The following is a 25,355-nucleotide window of genomic DNA, read 5'->3' as shown; positions in this document are numbered from 1 at the left end:
AGGACTCGTTATTTTTTATAAGGAAGCAGCTGATATCGGATGCAGGCACCCACTTCTGTGCCAGTTGGAAATGACGTCACCCATCTTACTCCCCCCTCTCTCCCTCAGCCTTCAATCCTCCCCCTGCATTTTAAAACACCATAAACAGTTTTTCTCTCCCTCTATACTGTCCCTTATTTAGTTGGCTTTATATCTCTGCTGCTTCCCCAGAAATGCAAATGTACAGAATCCCTCTGACTTACTTCAGTGACTTTATAGCCACAACTCAATCAAAAACAGAAATAGCTATAAGCACCACACTTAATGTCACTTACACTGATTTATCACATGTGAAACATCATTTCCAAGGAGATGTTCTTTTTCTAAGCATCTTATTTCCTAATAGCGATATACTAAAGTTTCCATCCTGACTATGCAGTGTGTCATTTTACCTGCCCTTAACAACCATGATGCAGCTGTGCAGTGGTGGCAACTGACTTTAACAGGCTTCTCTGTCTCTCTCTCTCTGTCCCTCTGCTCTCTCCCTCTTACACCACTCTCTTGGGCAGATAGGAGCTTTATTCTTCTGCTCAAATGCAAAGTGCAGCTGTTTGCTTTGCTAGCTGCAGAGAGAGAGAGCAAACGCCTATGGGGAGGTCACATTATGATTATTGCCATGCAGCACAAAGTTTTAGAGCAACTTGCAAGCAACTCGTAAGTGGATGCATTTAAAAATGTAGAGGGGAAGTTAGAGATTGCTTTGTTGCTGTTTAAGAAAGATGAGGGGACATTGAGGGTCCTCACAGTAAAGTTTTTTTTCTCATTTATACCAAATATTTATACAAATACAGAGTATCTTCTTCATCAGTTAATTGAGAAAAAAACTCATCTGATTTATCAATAGTGTTTTCATTAAGGATTATTTTCTCAGTATCATCAGCCTTAACACAACAGTCCCTAAGACCTTATCAGATGAAGTCCACATTACTGCTTATGTGACCTATCCATGAAAAAGTTCAGGAACTTCAGTTCTATGTAATTCAAGTAAAGTCCAAGGGAATCATTTCATAAATTCTTCCACAAAACCCAGCAAGACTGGGACAGTTTCCATGACTGAGCTGCTATAGAGCGAATGAACTGTTTAACCAGACTGCAACACACAGTAATTGTTTCACGGTGCATTGGCTTTAATATTCCAACATGCGTTTCATATCAGCAGTGTATGTGTGTGCGTGTGTTTGAAATAGACTTCCTTCTTTCATTCATAAACAGTCACTTCATCCATCCCCTGGGTAATTTTAGGATTTTTGTTTTTTATCTGGGTGTTCATCTTTTTAATGTCATTCAATTTCATTTTAAAAGTATTGCTTTCACTACCATTTAGCAGAAGATTCTAGAGCACTGGTTTCTTCCAGCAGGTCATTAGACCTTGCACAAGCCACTTATGCATCTATTACCGGGCCATTACCACCCCATCCCCCTGCTGGAGGGATCCATTCTCTCTGCCTGTTTTGCTGTGACATATCGGCATATCAGCACACATATTACTATCTGCTGTGATATCTACCTCAGTGTCCAATTACATTGATTTTGTAACCAGTGTTAACTAACAATATTTTTTGTGCTTTTTGCATTGTTGTATTGTATTGCAGTATCATGTATTTCAATTTATGCTCGTGCATACTGAATGAGTTGTGACTTATTTTTATTTTCTAAATGTAAGATGAACAGGACTTTTAGTGCATTTTCAAGACTATTTACCTCCTGAAAGTAATATTATGTCGCTAAGAGCCAAACTGAGTCAATAGAGGGTGTACCACCTGAGTAGGCATGCAATCTAAAAGACAGACAGAAAGCTTTTTTGCACTACAGAGAGTTAATGCAACAAAGTAAACTAGATTAGAGACTTCCGCTCTCTTGCCTCTGGGTCAGAGCCAGTACACCAAGTGGCCAGAAAAGTATAAAGTCTACTTACAGGCGTAATGTTTTTTTTTTTTTTTTTTTTTTTTGCTGATAGAGTGCTAAGGTAATGAAGCTGTAGTTTCTTGTAGAGTTGTATTGGACTGAATTATATTGAAAGGTGTATAGCATCTGCATGCTCATCAGTTACAGACAAACAAACAAAAACAATCCCACAAAACATAGTTACCATTGCTCTGATGATTAAAAACTTTTAGACAAGCAATGTTTAATTCAAGGCTAATGCACTGCATTACATTAACCCTAGAACACTAACGTTGGGTGATTTTCACCCAACCAATTCCTGTCATGTGATTTTCATTGTGTTGCTGCTGTCTGAGTTGCATGGGTCCTTGGGTAGCTTCAGGCTGCTCACTGATGTCATTAATGGTATGCTTGTTTCCCTCCTCCCATCTATGGATTTTTCGAGAGGCATGCGTTCGGGTGATTTTCACCCAACGTTAGTGATAGTGAGTGCCATTTTTTGTCTGTCTACAATTAGATGCAGAAAGACTGTGCCTTCACCAGACAAGGCTCACATGTCCCAGGAATGGGTGGACCAAAGAACAAGTACCCAGCTCCATTATTTTTTGTTTTAGGAAATTTCTCGTTGAGATTACCTGATTTTTCAATAATTTTGCTGCCTTTTTAAAGGGTCCACCTGATTTTTCAATAATTTTGCTGCCTTTTTAAAGGGTCCCCCATGGCACCTTTAAATACCTTTTTACAGTGTTGTACTTTTACATAAATTGATGAAAACTTATGTGTAATTCTATCTGGAGACAGGGAGACAGGCCACTGAGAACGATGACATAAAGCATTTGTCCCCCTCAGTTAACTCTATCAAGCATCTGTGACAATCCCACCCCCATCAAAACATATGAGAGAGGGAAACAGAGAGAAAGATTCTGCGTTACTTGGGCTTGGTCCAGGTGTCACATTTGCTGAGACAAATAGTAAGCCCCGCTGCTTACCAGTAAGACAGGGGAAAATCTTTACTCAGCCATCTCACTCCTTTCAAGTTTTATATATATGATATCTATATATATATATATATATAATTTTAATATATATATATATATATATATATATATATATATATATATATATATATATATATATATATAAAAGACAAGTTTAAATAAAGCCAATAGTGGGTTCAAATGATGTCTACATTTCTAATGCAGCCTATAACATGTTGTACTAATGTACATTAATAGATGCAGGATGCAGATGTTAGATGTTACATTAATCGTCTGTGACAAAGGATTTTTCATTGATGTCCATTACCTTTTCTTTTTTTTTTCTTTTTTTTTTTTACTACTGCAATAATTGCCGATACACTTTTTTAGTTTAGAACGTGCCATAGTGTTAGGTTACATACAGCAATACGCAATGCATTATAATTAAAACGTCTATTTGTTAGGACCAAGCCGTGTGTTGGTGTAGTTCTCTCAGTCTAAAAAAAACTACAAAACCCAGAAGCTTCCGCGTTTCAAATCTCTCCCCGTTGATTGGTCGACTCAGAATCCAGTCACTTGTCAGAGACGTGTCTCGCAGTCAGCGCATCCTTCCGTCATGGCGTTTGTTTGGGCTAAATCCTTCGTCAACCTGCCGGTCCTGTGTGTTTTCTTCCTTGTGCTGCTATGTCTGCCGCCCGGAGGAGGACAGAAGAAGAAGGAGGTAAGGCTTTAACCGCTTAAATGTATTTTTCAGCCGATATTGTGGCGCTGTTTCCTGGGATGAGGGTGTAAATGAAATCTGCCGGTGTGCGTTAAGCTGGTGACAATATACAGGAAGTGAGTCGGAAAGACCTGTGGTTATCTCCTCTTTAGGGAACATTAAACGCCACTAAAGTGACGTAAATGTAAGAGACACAACATAGTTTAAAAGCTCTGCCTGCTTTCTGCTGAATATGACATGAATACGTAGACACAGTAAGCTAATGTAGCTGGGCTAATGTGTAGATTACTGATTTGATTTGACTCACAGAGCACGACTGATGTATCCTACACGTAAACACGGACACCCTGATGATTATAATACGTTTAATTTAGCGTAATTACTCCGTTAACAGCGCTGCTTTGTCACAATAGTTTTTCTTTTTTTTCTTTTATTTTGAAAATCGTGTGTGCAGGAAGTGCTGTGCTTTACGTAGCTTAACCGTGATGTTGCTAGCAGGATGCTAGCGAAAAAATTCTTAAAAATAACCATAAATAAATGTCTGCACGATGCAACTGCATTAAGATGCTGCAATACACCGGAACTACAGCCGGTTTAGTGTGTGTGGTTATTTCAGTGAAGTCACAGCAGGTCTGTTTCACCTGAAACGGAAGTGAGCAGGAAGCGCCTGTCATTTGTCACTAGACCAGAAAAGGCTGTTTGGCAACATACTGTGTATGTTCACCTGCTTTAAATATATATATATATATATTATATATATATATATATATATTATATATATATATATATCTATTATATGTATGGTGTGTGTGTGTGTGTGTGTATGTATGTATGTATGTATGTATGTATGTATGGTGTGTGTATATATATATATATATATATATATATATATCTATATATAATATATTATATATATATATATTTTTTTTTTTCACTGTTTTACAGCAACATGAGTGTATAATATTGTGTGGGAGGCCTGAAATAAATAAAATACTTAAATAAATAAAAGAGAGTAAAATATTTTTACATGCTACTATTTCATAATGTATATGTCATTCCTGCTTTTGTTGTCTGCAGATAGTTTGCCTTCATTAAAATGCGACACCTAATCACTAATGCATTTATTCTTACTCTTTATTCTTACCAATAATTAACAAACAAATACTGCTACAGATACTGATAAATATTATATTATGCGTTTGTATGTAAATGTTCATTTTTGACCTTTGGTTTTACAAAATAATATTGTGAGATTAGTTTGTCAGCCTACATTATTCATGGCCGCCTGTCCTGTTAGATTACAGTTCACCTGCAGATAACGCTGAAAAGCTTGCATATCAAGTATCACATTTTGATCCGTGTGGTTCATGTTTTTAGTGGCCTTACTGGCAGCTAACATCAGCATTCGTTTGTGATGTTAAATAACACAGTCCCAACACACCTCTCTCCTGTATCACTCATGGCAGCACTGAGATTCAGACCAAACCCTGCCCTGTGATAAAACAAAACAGAAGCCTGTGTTAATGGTGAGACAATTAAATAATTTAGGTAATTTAGGTTTAAGTCCATTAGGTTCATATCTAGGGCACAAGTTTTGATGATAATTGATATGCCAATACTTTACAACCACCACCTAATTACAGAGAACATCAACATAATCTTTATTGTAGCGGGGCACATTATTATGCCTAACTCTTATCGTCTTATAGTCCACTGGCAGATGCAAAAATACTGGAAAATAAAACATGCCATTTATTTTTATGTAACATTTTAAAACAAAACTCCCACTTTAACAGGCTTGGATGGTGCCCTCCCTTAGACAGCCCTGACAATAGCTACAACCACGGCCAATATGATCTATTTCACAAGTTGCAAAATGAGTAAATAAATGTAATTTCTGTCCGCAGGGATGGTGTGAAAGTAAGGTGTATTGTACAGCAATTAAAGCCAACTGAGCTCACATAAATAGACAGTGTACTCTTTTTCACACTGTTGACTAAATGAGCCTAAAATAGCAGGCTACATATTCTTTACAGATGCGTTTGCTGTCGACTACAAAATTATATCAGCTGAATTAATTCATTCAAAAATAAGAGCCCATTATGTGCCTCTAAAATCCTTAGAATAGTAAACTTAACACTAGGCTTAATCTGCACTGCACTTTTCTATGAGCTACAAACAACCCTGCAGCAGCCTGGTGATGTGCAAACAAACCAAAGGGCACAAAATCTAGTGAAAATGTTTCCTGGATGACAGGTATAAGATCCCTCTTTTTGTCTATGACATGGAAGACAGTGCTGAACAGTCGCTCACTGCTTGTGCTGGGCGCACTGAGGTACTTATGTAAACCTGGTTGGATTTTCAACACTCTAAAGGCTTGAGGGTTGTCTTTGGCCCTCGGGTGGTCCCAGTCATATTTTTTTGGCTTTGTTAAAGGACTGGAGATGAGTCTAGTGACAGTATTTTTCTGCTGAGTGTCAGTTTCTCTTTACACATTTTTTGTAATGGCCTGGATGATAGCTCTTAATTAAAATGGTACTGTTGAAGGAATGCGATTTTGCTCCTTCTTGCATGACCAATGCTGAGGAATCTCTGCAAATAGCAACTCTGCAACCTGTTTCAGAAACTTTAAAACACCTCCGCATTGCAGACATAATTATACCTCTTTACACTAGATTTTATTGTTTGTGGTGTCTTATCGGCAGAAATGGCTGATGCCAATGTTTAATTTTAAAGCCTACCAGCGATGTGCTGATATCATCCCTAATTCAGATCTCATATCATCATTGTTTAGTGGGCAGCCTTAAGTTGATTTAAAACATTGTTATGGGCCAAGCACAAGTCACAATGCTGCTGTAACTTTACTCTTGCACCACCTCATCTCCACCTTTGTCCTCAGCTGGCTTAGCATATAAATAGAAAATTGATTGAGTAGACAAATTGCGGAATAAATAAATGAAGGAATGCATGTGAAATGCATGTGGTGAACAAATATTTGGATAAATGAAAAATAAATTAATATGTCAACAAATGGACGATTGAAAGAGCTGACTGGGTAGAAGAACAAACTGATGAATAAATGGACAGATTAACCACTGATGAAAATGCCTTTGAATGACAAAGAGGGAATGTATGAATAATTGAGACTGACATATTTACTCCCAAGTTAGCTGTAAACACTTACACATTTATTTAACACTACTGTGATGGCTTGCAAAGTGTATGTGTAATGAATGTGTCACAACCATTGGAGTGATGATATGACATTATCAGCACATATTTATCACTTTCTGTAATGCTAACTAGGGATGTAACGATGCATTGTGACACGATTAAAAATCGGTACAAATGTGTGATGATTCGCATCGGTTGACAGAAAAAATGATTCGCGATTCTTTGCGAATGCGAGAGAAGTAGGATATGTTCTTTTTATTCTTTTTTTAACTTAGAAATAGGTTACGTTATCTTAAAAAAAAGTCACTGGTTGGTGATTCATTTGTTCAACGTCAGACGTCAAGTCACGTGACTTATGTCACTACGTAGGTACGGAGCACAGAACAAGGGAAGACATGGCGACGGTAGAAAATAGCTTTGAAATAGAGGACGCACCGAGCAATTTTGAATCACCTGTGTGGCGGCATTTTGGATTCCCTATATACACGAATACAACCGTGAGAAATGGACAGACAAAACCAAAACAGCATGTAAATATTGCAAGAGACTGCAACATATAGCGGCAACACGAGCAACATGCAGCAGCATATTAGTTGCCACCACAGTGAAAGGCAAAGTAACGTTACGCCACCTTGTGAGTGAAAACTGCACATCACACCAGTTAACAGCAGTTTACTGTTTCTAAAGAAAAGTGACATTTTTCATGTAAAAAAAAAAAAGATAATTTTATTTGGTCATAATTTGTCTGTAGCTCATTTTGAAAAAAAAAATCGAAAAAAAATCGTACCGTATCGAGTCATGAGTTGAGTGTATCATTACATCCCTAATACTAACATTTACGACAGGTGACTTTTTGATACAATAGTATCTTTAGCCGCATTAATTTTCTCACTCTTGTATCAGCAAGTCCTACAGTAGAAACAGTTCGAATGAAAGTTCACATGAATCTCTTTATCAATGAAGATGAAACATACAGCCAACAGTTCAATCACGAAAGACAAGGGAATAAGGCAGAGACCATGTGTATTATAACAGATGACATTTGATGTATGAGTCTTGGCAAAAGTTTGAGATTCTTAGACTCGAGGAGCAGCAAAATCTCCCCATGGAGTGCAGACACTGGTGGTGGAGGCTGATGGCGGATGAAATAATGAAGCTAATGAATCTGTGAAGACTGTGAAGAGATGGAGAGGTGGATGGCGCATGTATAACCGCTGTGTGAATGGAGAGAGATAATCATATTTTTAAAAAGACAGCAGCAAAATGATAGGCTAACAATGCATGTGTGTCACGGTGGTATTGGATAGATGTAACCAGCTGATGAGAACAGCTGATAACATGATACACAACATGCAAATTAGTGTAAGCATGCGTGGGAAGGATAAACGACAGGGTAGAAAGAGAAACTGACTTCAGGCCTAAGCATACAAAAAAAAAAAATATCCAGATCGGCTCATGTATTTCACTGAATAATATCTCAGTCACTGTCATTTTGATGATAACTGTCGGTCAAAGGTTTGAGTTCAAAGCCTACAGCAGTCTGCGGATAAATAAAACCAATATCTTCAGCAGTTGTGGTTAGGAGTTTAAAGCTTCAGTTTCACAGTTATTAATGAATACTGCCTAAATTCCTATTTTTAAGGGTTTTTTTTTACCCTGGGACAGTCTGCTGACATCAGTGCTTATTTTCAGCAATGCCTTGCTTCACATTCACAAAATTACACCAGGGAACTGCCCGTAATAGCCACAGTCTGCTGTTAGGCACTGACCGACTCAAGGACACCTCTACAATATCTAATGAGTGACAGAAAGAGTATTTCTCAATCACTTACCCAGCTGAAATGTATCCAGCTATTATTAGTTTACTCCTCTGCCACTATCTTTAACTATCTTTTGACTTCAATATTTTGTCCACCAACATTTAACTTTGGTCCACCCTGTCTGGAAGATCTGAGTGTGACTCTGCCACATATACACACTCACACACTCACACTCAGACACACTCAGACACACACACACACAGTCAGACATACTTCCAATGAGCCACAGGAGAGATATTGAGGGGTTATAATGTGAGAAATGTTCTTTCCCAGTTGCCTGCCTCAGGCCATGGCAGAGGAGGCGGAGGAAGATCTTATTTAGCTGGAAATGGACCAAATGGTGAAGCAGCATTTTGTATTCATCTCACCAACTTCTGCTCTCCCTCACAGCTCTTCGTCCTGCCCTGGTCACCAAGCTGTAAACTGTAGGGCTGGGTAGGGCTAAAAGTTCAGTTAATTAAGGCTGTCCTTCATCATTCAAATGTTTGATACTTTAATATTTACATGTCTAGTCAGTATTCAAAGCATCATTTTTTTGTCTGTCCTTGACCCCTTTTCTCTCCTGATTCTTTAGTTACTTGCTCCTTATGGTTACAATAACAGCTGCATAACAGACAGATAACGTCTTTATTTAGCTGCTGCACTGAATGCATTTTAGTCTGTCTAGTCTACAGTTGCAGTGTACAGAGCAGGAGAGAAAGGCCTGAGTGCACAAGAGAATTCTGACATTAAAATATTTGGCTTCAGGGTTGGTTTGGATGCTGGCGTCGCAGTCGTTTGGCATTTGGATTTAGTTCTGTTGACTCGTTTTATAGTGTTACTGATCATCTAACCGATAGGAACCTAACTTTTATCTACTCCCATTTTTTTGGAGTGAACTTTAGGACCTACATCTATCAAACAAGGAGATAGATAGCCCTCAGTGGCTAATTTAACATTGTCAGCATGTGCTTCACTGTAAAAGCCTTTCAGTTAATTTAGGCATTACAATTGCTTTTATAAACCCTTTTTTAGTTATAACACAATATAAACTGACTCCATAATGTTTATTCACAATGTCTTTTTTATATACCAAAATCAGCTGAGACCAAAACACTGCTGGGAATCTTAATGAAATCTAGCAAAGATATGAAGTAAAGATGCACTGCCATAAGTCCTCTACAGGAAGGAGCAGTTTTGAATTTGCATTAACAGTTTGAGGAAGGAATGGACTTCATTACAACTTCGAAGGCATGATAAGTGGGCAGGTGGATTAGAAGACAACAGCCAAGCAAATTACCCAGACATGCACAGTGAAGCTGGATTTATACCTGTGTGTTAAAGGCTTACATGGTACCTATATGGCAATTGTGTGTTTAGGCTCAGAAGCTACTCTGTAGGCCGCACTGTAGGTGATGAGTGTTTTCTCAGAAATGTAACTACAGGCGGTGAATGAAAGAACTCAATATGGTGACGGCATGGAATATTTCTACCATCCCCTGTGTCACAAGGTACATGAAACAGTGCAAACACTCTGTATGAAATATAAATAAAGTTTGATCACACACATTAAACGTTTAACGAGGGGTCAAATCAAATGCCAAATCTAAATCTATGTGTCTCTTATGATCTCTCCTTAACCCCTTTGATCTAAGCATTAAGCACTTCAGTATTTTTTTTAGCAATTCATTTGACTGACAGCAAAGTTCAGTTGAGGATGAGTACAATCACACTTTGGCTCTGCTTAGAGTGTGTTAGCTTGGTAATCTTGCTTCATGAGTTTCCTGTGGAATTTCAGATGGGCACAGTTCAGCACAACGCTTTGCAGCAAAAGTGTGTTGTATCACACCAATGGAAAATGCTATTACTGTCAGCACTGATAGCAGTGGGTTTTGGCCACTGTTATGTATGCCCAAGACAGTTATGAAAGCACGGGACATTTTCCTTATTTCCCTATTTCTTCCCCTTAGAGCCAATCAGCATGTGGAAGATGTAGATACTAAATGGAGTCTGGTAGAGAGAAGGAGAAGTTAAGGAGAACGTTAAGCATCAAGATTGTGTGACGTGGAGGAAGAAATAAATAAATGAAAAGGGGAAAAAAAAGAAGTTAGGGCAGCGGTGGTGGACCCCTGCCTTTTTAAATCCTGCTATATGCCCCACAGGGATTGGAAGAAAAAGTCATGGAGAGAGAAAGAATATTTATATCACTTCAATACTCCCTCGTTCATCACCCCAGCTCTGCTAGATATTATATCTAGCTTGTGTTGTGTTTCTGTCTTAAGGCTGACTACAGCACAAAGAAAGGACCAATGTAAGCACTTCCTATACCTAGGCATATGGAGTCAGGGGAGGTGGAGAGAGCGAAAAAAAAAGTCCAAGGCAGCGAGTATTAGGCAAGGAGAATTATATATCTAGAGAGTTATATATCTACAGAGAGATAGAGATTGCATTGTAGTGGGCTTGCCACCACACCCAGGGACCAGTCTAATAAGTGAATCGGAATAATAAGAGCATGCTACCTCTGCACACAGAGGCACAATAAACTACTGGGTATGCCCTTCAGGGCATAACCCAAGCTACTTGCTGAGTTTAGACTGGGGCTTATGAAGCTAAACACTGTGTAAGCACTATTGACTCTTGGTTTTCTGTCTGACCTGTTCATCTGAGGAAAAAACACAGCTCACAGTTTACGCATTCTGTACTGTGTCTTTCGACCTATAGATTTTATAGTACAGGCCTGTACAGTGTGAGAAATGATAGCCTTTCCTCTACCAGTTATAATTAATTAATGAATATTAAGCTTTTTACATGCTTAACTCTATATGTTGTATCAGATTTATCCAAAGGGAAAAGGAAAAGAGTTTCACTTGTGGCTTTATTTTCCCTGGTCTCTTGTCCTTGGGGAGCCCTTTTTTGATGTATGCATCATAAATGACATCATAAGAATACTCTTTTTATGATGGATTTCCGTTAGAAGTGAGCAAGTACACCAATGGCTCTGAAAATTTGAAAATAAAGAGACTAAACAAACAGAGCAGAACAGAGCTGAAATGAAGGCTGGAGCCACCTCAGTACCCCATGCTTCTGCTGTCCATCTCTCAACATGAGGTAGATGAGTTGCAAAGTTTGATTGCCACAGGAAGAAAGAGTTTCCTGTGGCGAACCGTGCGTCGTGGTGGTAACAGTTGGCTGCTGACGGTGATCCTGTGCATGAGCATCGCTTTGTTTAGAGGGTGAGGCTCATTGTTAATGATGCTCAGCAGTTTGCGCAGCATCCTCCCCACTGACACTACCACTGAGGGCTTGGTGCTGAACTTTGATACTTTTATTGCCAAAAATGCTATTTCATTGGGATACCCAATGAGTAAATTGTATCAGTGTCAGTGAGCATGCAGCAAGCTTGTTCCAAGATTGGATAATGCTTGTGATTGGCTGTAGAATATGATGCATCATAGAGGTATGCAGAAAACCCCCGCTCAAATATTACATCACTATGTTGCGCTCAGAGCACTGTAGTGATACATGTGGTCTGGCTATGCCAGGCTAGATAGCCAGTGCAACTAAGGGACGGCCCTACTACCACCAAAGAATCAAGAATCAAACTCCACACCAGAGCTGAACCAGTCTTCAGTTCTATAAGATTGTTGATTCTGTTGGTATTGACTGTCCTCACTCTGTCAGAGCACAACAGCAAAGAAAATTGCACTGGCTACCACAGAGCGGTATCTTAGTTGAATGACTGGAGCCCCTGCAGAATGTAGAATCGGCTCTGGCACTTCTTGTGCACAGCATCTGTGTTCTCAGCTCGTTCCAGCTTGTTGTCCAGCTGTACACTAGTCCTGCACAGTGTTCACATCAAACAGTCCACGGCCCAGGACACCAGGGGAGCATTCACCTGTATTACGTTAGATTGCTTGCTAGCAGGACAGGCCAGGTGATGATGAATGCACTTGAGAAAACGAAACGTCCAGGTGAGAATAGACACAGTAATGCCCAGAGAGGATAGCATCTTCACTCCCACGTATTGGCTGTCATGTTTGTGTTAAGACTGTTCCTCTCTGACTAAAGCTATCATAGGGTGAATGTTATTGCTCAGACAGTTGGCTTTACCAACTGCATGAACAACAACCACTCCGTATAAATGAGGGCCTGTTATCATGCTGCGTGGATTGTAGTTTCAATATTGTCTCATGCTGAGTTGGTGCTGTTGGGTGGTAAGAACTTGTTGATTGTGCGTTTACTGTGTACGTGTGTTAGTCATCCTTCCAATGCCAGACATCACACTGGGTTTGATCTAGAGTGTATAGTTTGTGCGTGTTTGCTTCACTCCAGCCGTTTTCACCATCAGTATTCTCACGACGACAAATTCTTATTTTTGTTGCTTCTCTTTTTTTGTTTTCCATCTACTTTATCACTTTTTATTTCCACTTTTATTTCTATCTTCTATCAAATTCAATGGATCCTTACCTTTGGTTTTAAAATTTCATGCTTGCATGCCAATGCTCAGTCTCAGGTGATTCTATCTCCCCCCTCTTTTTTTCTTATGAAAATAAATGTGAATGTTTCAAAGGTTCAAGAGAGATGAATATCGTGTTCAACCCACTTTCCATTGTGTGTTGCCAATACAGCCCAAACTGCAGCTAAAAAGCAACCATAATGGTGCCATATTTTGCGCAGTGAAATGTTGCAATGTTCTCCCAGTGAATCCAGGGGTGATTTGTTTGGATCTCGCTCATTTAACCGTAGTCATCTGAATTATTGATGCAGTGGTGTCAAGCCTGCTTTCCCAATGACTGATGGCCTGTGTTCCCAAGTCATTTTCCCCCTCTGTTATTCCTCCCTCTCCTCCTCCTTTTTTCCTCCCCTTTCCAGCACTTCTATAACAAATTTTTTGAGTGGTTTCCCTCTTTCCATCCCGTTATCCACCCTTTTCTCCTCCCCTGTCACCTCCCCTGTGTCTTTTTCCTTCAACCACCCGTCTCAGTGCACCCCTTTGACATTTCTATAATTATGTTGTGTCATGAAATGATTTCTCTCTTTTCTTTAGCTTTATTCCCTGCTTTTCTCCTCCATCAAGTCCTTACCTTGTCCTCTTTGCTTTCTTCTTCCCTCCCTTTGTCACTCCCTGCTAACTCTTTTTGCCATTTTCTTGACATTTCCGAAGCTAATTTCTGGGCCAAACCTGTTAAATCTGAGAGGAGTGCAGGGTGGTTTCTTGTTGTTGTGAACGTGAATTTCTCAGTGCCATAAGAAGTAAAGCCTCTTGCTCCTTCAGAAATATATTTCTCGTTTTTGTTTAGTTTGCCATTGAGTCAGCCATTCAATGAACCAGGTAGTCACTTACTCACTCAATAACCCCTTAAGTTATTTATGTAGTTAGTCACTCAGCCATTTAGTCCAACAGCCCACTTGGTCACTTGGTTACATACTAATTAGCTACAACAACAGGTAATAATACTGGTCTCTTGATTACTTTGCAATTTGCATTAATTTCCTCAAACAGACTCACTCAGTGTTGACTTGTCAGTCTTTTCATCAGCTTGTTCATCAATCAGTCAGTCACAACGTCAGGAAGTCATGCTTTCTGTGATCAGTGATTATTCATTCATGGAGTTAGTTAGGACTAGGGAAAAAAAATCTTGGAATTTTCAAAGTTGGTAACTTTCCATGGGATAATAAACTGGGAATTTACAAAAATTGAAGGTTGGCCCTTAACAGGGAACTTGTTGCTAAATAAATTTTAGCACAATCTTGACTAAAGTAACCAGATTTCATGTAAGTACACTTGAATATCGATGCTGTTCCTCAATCACATGCACATAGCACACTGCTTACTGCAGGACTATTGATGCTACGCCCTCTACATGCACTGCACATTCCTCCATCACATGCACGGATGATTTCTAGAGCCCTTGACTACATTTTTGAGCCCAGAGCACAAGACTATTGGAGCCACACATTTGAGCCGATGAACTTCATAAAGTGAAGTACGTTTTGATGACATAATGGGGTAAATATAGTTGATGTGTGGTATAAATGTTTAACCTGCAAATAGCACATCAAAATGTATTCACACAGTAAATAGCTAGCTGATAAGCTGTATCTAGCATCATTTCATTGACCATTTATGAGGTCTTGTCATGATGCTAGCTTAGCCCCAATTATTAAATTATCACCATCAAGTCCCATAAATTTCCATCATTCCCATAGGAAATTTCCAATTTGGAATATTTCCAAAATTCCCCAGCTTAATTTCACATCAAAAGTTTCTGGAAATTTACCGAAAATTTACTTGAAATTGGCCACCCCTTTGCAACCTTAGTTAGGACCTTTTAACTACAATCTTCACATCAATGAGTTGAATTTATGACTGTGGAACTCAGCATCATTTTTGAAAGCTCTGATAAATCCCACTTGGTTACAACTTTCTCAAACACTATAGTATTCTATTGTCAATGTGTCGTATTTTTAACCCTCACCTTTGAGTTCTTAGGTGACTTAAACCCTTGCGAGTTGTAACTATGGAAATCCTTCCAATATAATAAGCAACGAGCATGATATTAGTCTGCTCATGTGTCGCTGCTGAACTGAAACGTACTAAAATCTCAGTGTTGTATAACTGCTGTATCAGGACAACTGATGCAGTGATAGCATGATGTTTCGGTTACCGGACAGTCTGCTAATGTCCAACATACTTCTCTGATCATACATTTCTGCCTTTCTTCATCACTCCTTATCTCCAGAGGGAAATGTTCTTTGTCACTTCTCGTCCCTCGTCATGCCATTTTCTTTTTTTTTTATCCCTTAACTTCCCCCCCCCTCATCCTCCATGCATCTACTCTCTTCCCTCTTTGCTCCCCAGCACCGTCCCCCTCCAGTGACAGGCCTTGCTGTATAGCTGATATGAGGTAGCATATTATCCGTGTGTCTGCGTGTGTGTCTGTGTCTGTGAGTGAGTGTCTAAGAATGAGTGTTTGTGTCTGTCTGGCTTGTGGCTGATAAGACGTCTCACTCTTATCCTTCCAGACAGACCTGTGTGGCTGTGACAGTTCGCAGGCCATACGCAAACTCACATACTACACACAGCAATACATTCAGATACATAAGTATACATCTTAACACATATATGCGCATACATACGCACAACCAGACTAAGTTGTTTGATTGAAAGCCTTATAGTGAAGCTTTTCCTAACACTGTGCATGTACTGTTATATGTGTGTGTGTGTGTGTGTGTGTGTGTGTGTGTGTGTGTACAAGTTGCCTGTCACAGATATCTGATGATTCTCTATTATTAAACTCTTAGTCTTTCTGCTTCACTGGCAGAAAGCCTGTTAACTCTCTGCACAAGGCTAAAGACTGTGTGTGTGTGTGTGTGTGTGTGTGTGTGTGTGTGTGTGTGTGTGTTCCTCTGCATGGCAGAGAGGCTGTCATAAGACTGCCTTATTGGAAACACTTGTTATGAGAGGGTAACTGCCGACGTAAGAGGACGTAAGCAGGGTTCTTGCTTACCTTGTTTGACTCAGGGACAGTGCTTATGACCACAGTACGTCCTTGTTAGGTAACTCTACACATAGAATTAATCAAGCTGGTTATGAATTATTGAATTATGTTAACATAGCCTTTTGAAAGCATTTATTTGTCCAGGGAATGTCAAGTAATCACCATGGTCTCCTGCTTCTCATCTCGCTCAGTCAAACACAGTCAAACCTGGGAGATTTTCCACCATGGAGCAGCAGCAGGAGGAGGGTGTGGTGGGATGTCTAACCTTTTAGGCTTCGTTGCTTATTAAGACAGAAAATATCACTTGAAACACATGAATGTCCTGGAAGAAAAGGTTTGAAAATTTCTCATCCTCCTTCACCTGGTTGCATTGAGATTTATTAGGGATTATAATTCCGTTCATCTTGCAATTTTTGGATTTATAGCCCCGAAATAAGTTATTAAACACACACACTCACACGCATGGAGCGATACGGTAATGTAACATGATGAACTGAAGCAGTTTAGCATAAAGCTGTAGCCAGTATAAATGCTAAATGCCATTTTGTGTCAGACCTAGTCTCTTTCTCTCTCCTTTTCAATTTCTCACTTTCTCTCCCACTCGTTTTCTCAACCGCTCTTTTGGAAAATAACTTGATTTCATTGGAATGACAGTAACCACAACGGACAGTACAGCATTAGTGATTTTACACAAGGGAATGTTTTTGTGTGACATTTTAAGGCTGTTTGTGAGATTTGTTAGCGTTTTGATAAGCTATGTCTATTTTATATTTGTATTGTATATTAGATCTGATCAAGACCAAGCCTCCTTTTTCATAAATCCTGGGTGCTTGAATGTTTTGCCCTCAATGTTCTTCGTGAAGTTTGCTTGAAATGATGTCAAGTAGTCCCGGTGTGTTTTGTGAGTGAGCACTGTGTCGGACTTCATCTAAAAATAGTCTTTGAAATGCTACACTGCTTGTCAGCAACTAGTGATAACTAGGTAACTTAGGAATCACTTGAAAACTCAACTCTTGGCACGTTATCCTGGTGTTCTTCATCACTGTTTTGGGTAACAGGTAGGGATGGGCGATATGGACTAAAACATTTATCCCGATAGTTTCTGGTATTTCTCACGGGAACGATAAAAATGACGATGAATAAACACCAATTCAGCCTAATAACCAAAATAATAATAAAGGCTAGAGGGAGCTGGTGGTGGGCGTGTCTGTACCTGCTGAATGTAACCGCTGTGAAACAATCAGGAAATAACTTTTTATTTCTCTGATTAATAACAGCTTTATCGAGGCCGGCGCTCGCTCTCTGTTATTGTTGCTCTATGTCTCTCTACCAAAGTGCTCTCAAAGCTGGTACATGAAATAAACAAAGTGAGAACACACACAACACAGGTAGATTATCAGAGTTTAGTCCATGAATCCACCTGGATAGTCTCTGCTTCAGAGACAGTTCAGGCTCTGGAGGTTTGACCGATCTGAGTGTCTGATTGGTGGCTGGAGCGTGAGGAAAGAGCTCCTCGCTGCCCAGCGTATCTGCTCCACCTTCCGCCATGTTTGTCAATATGCGTGTTGGGCTGCGAGTGTGTCGTGCACATACATACGTCATCAATGGAAATTTATCGTTTTTATCATGGGATGACATATTCTTACCCTGGGGAATGTTTTTGACGATATATCGTAAACTATGACATATTGCACATTGCTAGTAACAGGTGAACCAGCTTTTATTTGTAAAAAATGTATTGGTGAGCCTCAAATTCTCTGGGACCACTCAGATGTCACACCTGTGGGTTATGTGGACTACATTAAAAAACCATCATCAATCGACATCACTCCATTTAAACACATTGGGTAAAAGCCAATGCTTCACCTACCAGCCTGAGTTTCTCTTTGCTGAATTTACTCATCCCGACAGCCTCTGGCACAGCAAGAGCTTAGCCCTGTAATGACTGGATGCCAGTTATTTCAGACTGTGAGTCTCATACAGTGATGAAATCAGCAGCTTTGCTATCACTGTAAGCTTTTCAGCGTCATCAACAGATAAACACAGGTACACAACGCACATCATTACCATTATTATTATCAGTGAGGATGCTTAGAGTATCAAATTGGTTGTCAAATGTGTTTCTGAACACTTCCAAAAAGTTCATCATCACCTCACTTATCAGCCCAGCAAGTCAAGTTACGGAAGGAAGTGAATCATTTTATGTTGATGTGTTGAAGTAAATCAAATAAATGGATGAATAACTTCAAAGACCAACATTATCTGTCTTCATGCTTAGGGTGCTTTCATTTAAGTGTAGTCATAACCTATCATTTAAGTCAAAGTCAAGTTGCAATGCTGTTTTGATTTAGTAAATTAAATCATCAGAGAAGTAACTTGAGTCTTCTGCTGTTTTATTTTAAGGGTTTTTGTGGACTGTGGCAGCTCTGTTGCATATTCTTTGTTTTCTATTGTCAGAGACATATTGCATTTCCTTCGTTTAATGTAGAAACCTGGCAGACACATCTTGAATTGTTTTTTCTCAGAGGAACCTGGGTAGAAATAAACGTGTTAACGAGTAAGAGAAGAAGGCTCTTTGAACTATGGCTGACAGATCATGTCTTGAGAAACTTGATTTGTGATGATTGTTGCAACCCTTGTTTCACCAGAGCAACTGGTGGTCACTCCCTTTCCCAGCTGTTCAGATTATTGACCTGCCAATTAGTCTCACCAGTCGAGCTTGAAGCACGATATGATTAGTGCAACTAGCTCACCATCTCCCTTGTGAGACTGACAACACTTTGCAGTTGGCTGAAAGACAGCTGTAGCTTGCTGGGCTAGAAGAAGTTACATTACTGCTATCACGGCCCATACGGTTGTATTCAGAGTACTTGGACAGAGGTTAAAGCTTTAATGCATGCATTTCTTTCCAGGCAATAAAACAAGAAATGTTCTGGACAGCAGCTTTTCTCTAGTGGCTTTATTGCCGGCTCATTCTCAAATGAGCTCTTTAGTGCATACGACAGCCCATTCAAGTCTAACACTGCTTATCAAACTGGGGTTGTGTTGTGATAAAATGACAGTGCCCAGTGGTCAAGATATCTAAAGGATGTCATGTTCTACACTGTAGAACATGACATCCTACAGAATCTACAGTCTCCCCAGTGTGTATGCACAGCAACAGTGATCATATTATCCTTTATGTCCATTTATCCCATATTTCCCATGTATTTTTCATTAAAAAAAGAACTTTATGCTTGTCAGCCTTACATTTTTATTTTCCACACTATGGGAACTATTTGACTAATCAGTGTTTCCTTGGCATACTGAAGTTAGTAATACTTTGTCGCTGTGGGAGAGAGAAAAACACAGCTGTGTGAGTCATTGTGCTAATCTAGCACTTTGCATCAAACCAAAAGCTTAAGACTCCAAGCAATGTTTGCATGAATTAAAACCACATATGCAAGTAAGTTAATTGTATTTATACTTATATAGTGTATTAATTTTTCAGGGAAAAAACAGGTTTGAGGCACATTAAAAGGAAAGGAAACAGACAGACAGTCAAACATGGACACATATAAAGTAAGATAAATAATCACGGTTTTACTCTTCAATAAACAAAATCTTGAAATTGCATCCAAACTCATGATGTCCCTTTACACCCAATGTTGTAACATGGGATATCTACATATGAATGTAGAGCCTGGAGGCAAGGGACCACGATTTTGGCATTGGAGACATTCTGGTTCCTGTTTGTAGTCCAAGTAGTATTGACTAATTACTTTTGAGCAAGCTTTGGTTGCATGCAATCCATGTGGAGATCAAAAGTTTGGTTTAAATACAGTCTTGAAACCTATCGGCTGTCGTCTGATGACGATATATCTTTTTTTATACACCTGTTTATTGAGATTTGCCACGATGCGTCTTTGTCGTTATTATTTCAGTCAAGTTGCTAATCAGACTGCAGAGAAAGTCTTGGCCCAGATATCCAGAAAATGTAACTATACCACATACACCAGAAAAAAAACATTGACTATTGCCCTCAGAGCCAAATCATCGTCAGACAATACCCAACGGGTTCTGACATATTGTTAATAAGGAATGGCAAATCCCACAAACTGCAGTCAGTCTGTTTATTTACCTGGGGTAAATTTCTATTTCAGGGTAACCCATGTGGGTAATAAGTGTTTTCCTTTGCACAGTTAAGTCAGGTATACTTGTGATATTTTTAGAGATAATTCTCAGAAGTGCATTCAAAAGCTGCTCTTCTTCCATGTGTAATAGGTCTAGTGAGACCGAATGCTTACCTAAGCAGAAGCGAATAACAAATGTGAATGGCTTATAAGGCTAATTAGGAGCACATTAAACTCACCGTTATTAGGTGCTAATACTAGTGTTAGGTTCCAAAGGCTAATGAGGAAGCATACTAGGCCAATTACACTTGTATTTCTAAAACGCTTACAAGTATGTGCATTGTGCGCTTGGCCATGACTTTGACCATTAAAAATAATCACTCCGGACAATTTGGCACAGTCTGCATGTCGGACAGATGCATAATGTTCAAAGACTGAGAGAGAGGAGCACATGGAGGGTTCAGACCTAAAGGTCACACAGTAATGACACACAACACACCTGGGAAGAAGAGAAAAGGAAGGTGACTGACCTGGTAGTCTGACAGGCTCGCACCTCGATGACCTTTAGTTAGTCCACACCCCTCATTTCCACTTTCCCTCTGTCTTTTGCTTTACACATAAGCCAGCTGTTGCCACCTTTGTGTCCCTCTCCGTCTCCTCTCACCTTATACTTCAATTTTTTAACACCAATTATTGTTGTTACAGTACTGTAGATAACACAAGAGAATGCAGGTCAGTCCATCCTTTGTACCCTTTGTGGAAATAAGGATGTGACAGTATGGATTTTTTTTGACTTTTTGCTTTTGATTGGACAGCGCTCCCCAGCGGTTTGGCCAGGAGAGTTGAAACTGTGTTTGCTTTTGTCTTTAAATGTGTTGTTGTTTTTGGAAACTGGCAATAAAGTGTGATTTAAGTATGTGAAGTGGACATGGTGAAAGTTGACTGGGTAAATTGGAATCTCTAGATCCTTCACAATTCTTACTTTTAGTGCAAAACTTATGAAGCACTGACGGGAACTATTACTTTTGTATTTAACAAGAACAAAGCTTGACTGAAAAGTGACTTTGCTGTTTGGTTCTTGATGGAGATAAGTTGCTGTTTAGTCACGATCAGACGGAAAAAAAATTATTAGCATTGTAATGAACTCACCTCCTCAGTGTGCGTTAAATTACTGCAGTACTGAGGTAATACTTGCCCAAGTCTTACTTCAAAACTCATATTTCATTCATCACTTCAGAAAGTAATTTTCAATTTTCTGTCAAGTCTAAAGTTTCAGCTCTCTCAAGTATCAAGTCTCTTTATTGAATTGTATCTAATTGGTAAATGGAAGTGGACAGTACAGCATATTACCGGGAAAAGTGCTGCTAGACCGAGCATTATATTTAGGAAGAAACTATACTATATAACATAATAAATTTATAGATATAGTGAAGAGCAATTGAGAGAGGGAGAAGTGCCTGCTTCCTCTTCTTTTCCATCGTTCTGGTTGCATCTGTCCATTTTATTTTTACCATGTTGAACTGGGCTAGTGTGAACTATACTATACTAACTATAATACACTATAATAAAACTATGATATATACTTTTCTCCCTATCTCTTCCCTCAAATTGGACAGTTTTTTTTTTCTAGTATGCTCATATCAGTTTCTCCACCTCATCTCTATTTCTCATTTTTAAGGTGTCATATGCTAATGATACCCTTTATTTGCTTAAAAGCACACACTCACACTTTTTGACATCCTTCCTGAGTACCATTTTTCTTTCTAATTTGATGTGAAATGGATTAAGGAGGAGGATGTGGCTGCACATCAAGCTGTGACACTTTTTCTGGCGTCTCTCTTTTTAATTAAACCTTAAGACCACCCAGAGCTGACCTGTGCTACCAAAATCACTAAGTGAGCTGAGTGCAAAACTCTCTGTGCCTGAATCATTTGATTACATGACACATACAAACACACAAACAAATGCGTGAAGCTGAACACTAAGTGCAGGGAGATGAACACATCCACAGCGAGAGTGGGACCCCAAACATGCAGACTCTTGAATTTATGTGATTACTCAAACACTCACATCAAATTCTGCCCAGAGTGGTAAGTTGCTTGAAGTTTTTTTTTCACTTCAGAGTAAGAGGGATAGTGAGCTAAAGTAAAGATAATAAGGTACGGGAACACTTGATGGTAACATGTCCCCTGCTTCCTGATGATTTAGCCATGTGTCAGGGAGATGTAGTAGCCCACATAATCGCTTTGTGTTCCTGTTCTTTTCACTGGCAAAAACTAGCAACCCAGCGGTGATATGGTTAGTTACCAATTTGCAGTCATAATCCTGTTTAGTTGTGTATGATATTGCTAGTATAAAAATATTGTTAGGTACATTTGCAGTTCCCAGCCTGAAACAGTAACATTAGCCGTGTGTCACCACATTCTACTGTTTTTTAATTTCCATCTCTTGTCTGTCTTTTTTTCTTTCAGCTTTCTCTCTCTCTTTGTCTCTGTTTTTTTTTAGTAGCCGAGGTGATTTCCTCCATTCTTCATCCCTCCTCACCTCCTGTTTTCCTCCCATTTTTTTCCATTTACTTTCCTCTACTCCCCCCATCCCTCCATCTCTGGGCTTTATTGCGGGAAGCAGTATAGTGACCATATGCTCCCAGAATGCTTACGTTGACTCCCTATTGTTTTTACAGTAGGACTGGCCCCTTGCCCTGTGTGTCCACCCCCAGTTTTTTTTATTGGGATGCCTTTATAACAAGATCAACTGCACAGATGCCCCATAAACCCAATTTGAGCTCTGCGCTTCCCTAGAGAAATGATATCTACAAAGACGGGGAAAAGAAATATAAAAGGGGAAAGATGCAGTGAGTAGAGGTCAGGCAGAGTGACTAAACAATTAGTCTTGGCATTCTTCTGCTATTATGTGACTAGGGATGGGTATTGTTCAGAATGTTTCCGATACAGGTACCCATACCTTGACTTTGATACCGGTTCCTGAATGGTACTTTAAAAAATTACATAATAGTATTATTTATTATTTCAAAGAGACCTGAGAGCAGCAAAAAACAAAAGTTTACTCTGTGCACTTTACTCAACTTGGAAAACTGGACATAACAACCAAACTAATGTAAAATCAGTACAATATTGGACTTCTGAAAATCTAAACAATTTGTCAAAAGGAACAGTATCGAAGAAATATGAAGAAGGGAACAACGTTTGTGGTGGCACAGTGTTAGAATGAGGTGTGGTCTGCCTTGTTTGTGGTGGCACAGTGTTAGAATGAGGTGTGGTCTGCCTTTGTAAAACTATGTTTGTCGTAGAGCTGTCACTTTTTCCAAAAATCAATGATTTGAACGACATGACCCACCAACACCACACACACACACACACACACACAGAGCTGTACAACATTATGACTATATGACACCACATGGAAAAACATTAAGACTAACATTAATAATACTAAAGGCTATGACACTTGCTCTTACCACACCAAATGGGCTGCATACCCTTGCTTATAAATCTTGCTATCTTATCGTGATGGCATTTCTACAAGCTTCTGGCAAGGGGCCTGCTGAAGCTAAGTGTACTGAATAGTGGGCGGTCAAATGAGGTTGTACTTGGTCCAGGTTATCATCCCTGCAGAAAGGATGTGTTGTTTCTTCCATTCCTAAGGACAATGTAGTGAACGGGCTGACTTTACTGACTCACTTCCTCAATAACTTCTACCTAGCTCAGCCTGTACAAATTCCATTAGAGAGTAATCCTAGAAATAGATGGAACTAAAAAAAAAAAAATGTATTTGATATCTTAACTTATAGCTTAAACTGCTCTTTACTGGGGATTAAAGCCTTAATTTAATTTGTGGTTTTAATTGAGGTGTCTTAAGGCATGATTTTTTTGTTATCGTCGTGAGAATTCAACTTATCCACCCTCACCCAATGCATATTGTGTTGTCACATTTTATTTAAGCTTCAAAATTAGCCTCGTATCTTCTTCCCAACTGGCATTTAAAGCATCTGAAAAAGTTTAAAAGTTAACTTGATGAATCCCGCAGACACTCTGAACCAACAAACACAAAAGAATTAGACAGGCGCTCCAGGGAACGGAAAAGACAGAAGATTTAAAATGTCACACCATGTGCCTGCAAGGTTTAGAGAGAAGCTGTAATCTGTAAAGAAAGAGGGGGGGAAAAAAAGGCAGACAAATCTTTAGATATTCTATAAGCATCACGTAGAGAGATGCGACCGCTGGCACTAATGAGTGTTAGATATAAACTAAAATACTAAAATTACTGGAGGGTGATGGATGTAAAGACACGTGGACAAAGGCAGGAGAAAAATGCGTTTATTTCAAATAATTGTTATTAGGCGGATAAGCTGACAAATCCCCTCCCCCAATCCTTTCATTTACAAGTCACGGTATTTCTGGGAATTGTAGATTAAGGGCTGGCAATATTGAAGTATGTTGGTTTGAAGGGGATTCAATACAGGTGAGAGATAGTACAGACAAACTGATTCAAACAGACACACAATGTGTCATTGTATATGTGTTTACATCACACACCTTATTAATTGTGACCCCCCCCTCCAATGTTTGTGTGAGGTCTAGCAGACAAACAAATGAATGCAAAAACCATTTGTCTTTACTGTTGCTCATTATGTTCCTCTGCTTACTTGTCCATCTCCATCACTGCAGTCTGTCATTTTCACGTCCCCTCTGTCTCCTAACCCTCTTCTTCTGCTTCATTTATTTTCCCCTCCCTGTTTATCGCCATATGTAACTGCTGTTCTCCCACCAATGTATTTGTACTATTCTTTGTTTAACCTCTCAGTTACCGTCTTCCCCTCTTTTTTTTCAATAAATCATTTCCTTCTCTCAAAAAAAAAAAAAAATAATGCTGCTTTTCATTCCCTTCTCATTTCTTCTCATCTCCCGCTGAGTTCCCTTTGTGCACATATATGTGTGCGCAAATGTGTTTTAAGTATTTTCAATTTGACTCGACACAGAAAGTCCCCAGGTCATCATAAGGTTCGTCAGCAATTGACTTGCAAGTTTTTGTTGGTTTTTACAATGGCCATTGTCGTGTGTGTGTGTGAGAGAGAGAGGGTGAGAGATGAGTCTTTGTTCCTTGTTATATGAAGCCAATTCCAGTAA

At 39.3% G+C, this 25,355-nt stretch overlaps 1 protein-coding gene across 1 annotated transcript in view; it reads left to right on the top strand.

Moving 5' to 3' along the window:
• Positions 1–3,472: 3,472 nt before the first annotated feature.
• Positions 3,473–25,355, top strand: part of tusc3 (tumor suppressor candidate 3) — a 65,877-nt gene continuing 43,994 nt past the window's right edge. Inside the window, exon 1 of the mRNA XM_019257971.2 lies at positions 3,473–3,621. Within this exon, the coding sequence (XP_019113516.1) occupies positions 3,517–3,621 (105 nt within the window). The 5' untranslated portion in view covers positions 3,473–3,516. The remainder of the gene's footprint in view (positions 3,622–25,355) is intronic.

This window comes from Larimichthys crocea, chromosome X (genome assembly GCF_000972845.2).
Source record: "Larimichthys crocea isolate SSNF chromosome X, L_crocea_2.0, whole genome shotgun sequence".
Classification (NCBI taxonomy): domain Eukaryota; kingdom Metazoa; phylum Chordata; class Actinopteri; family Sciaenidae; genus Larimichthys; species Larimichthys crocea.
This window is presented reverse-complemented; position numbering and strand designations above follow the sequence as displayed.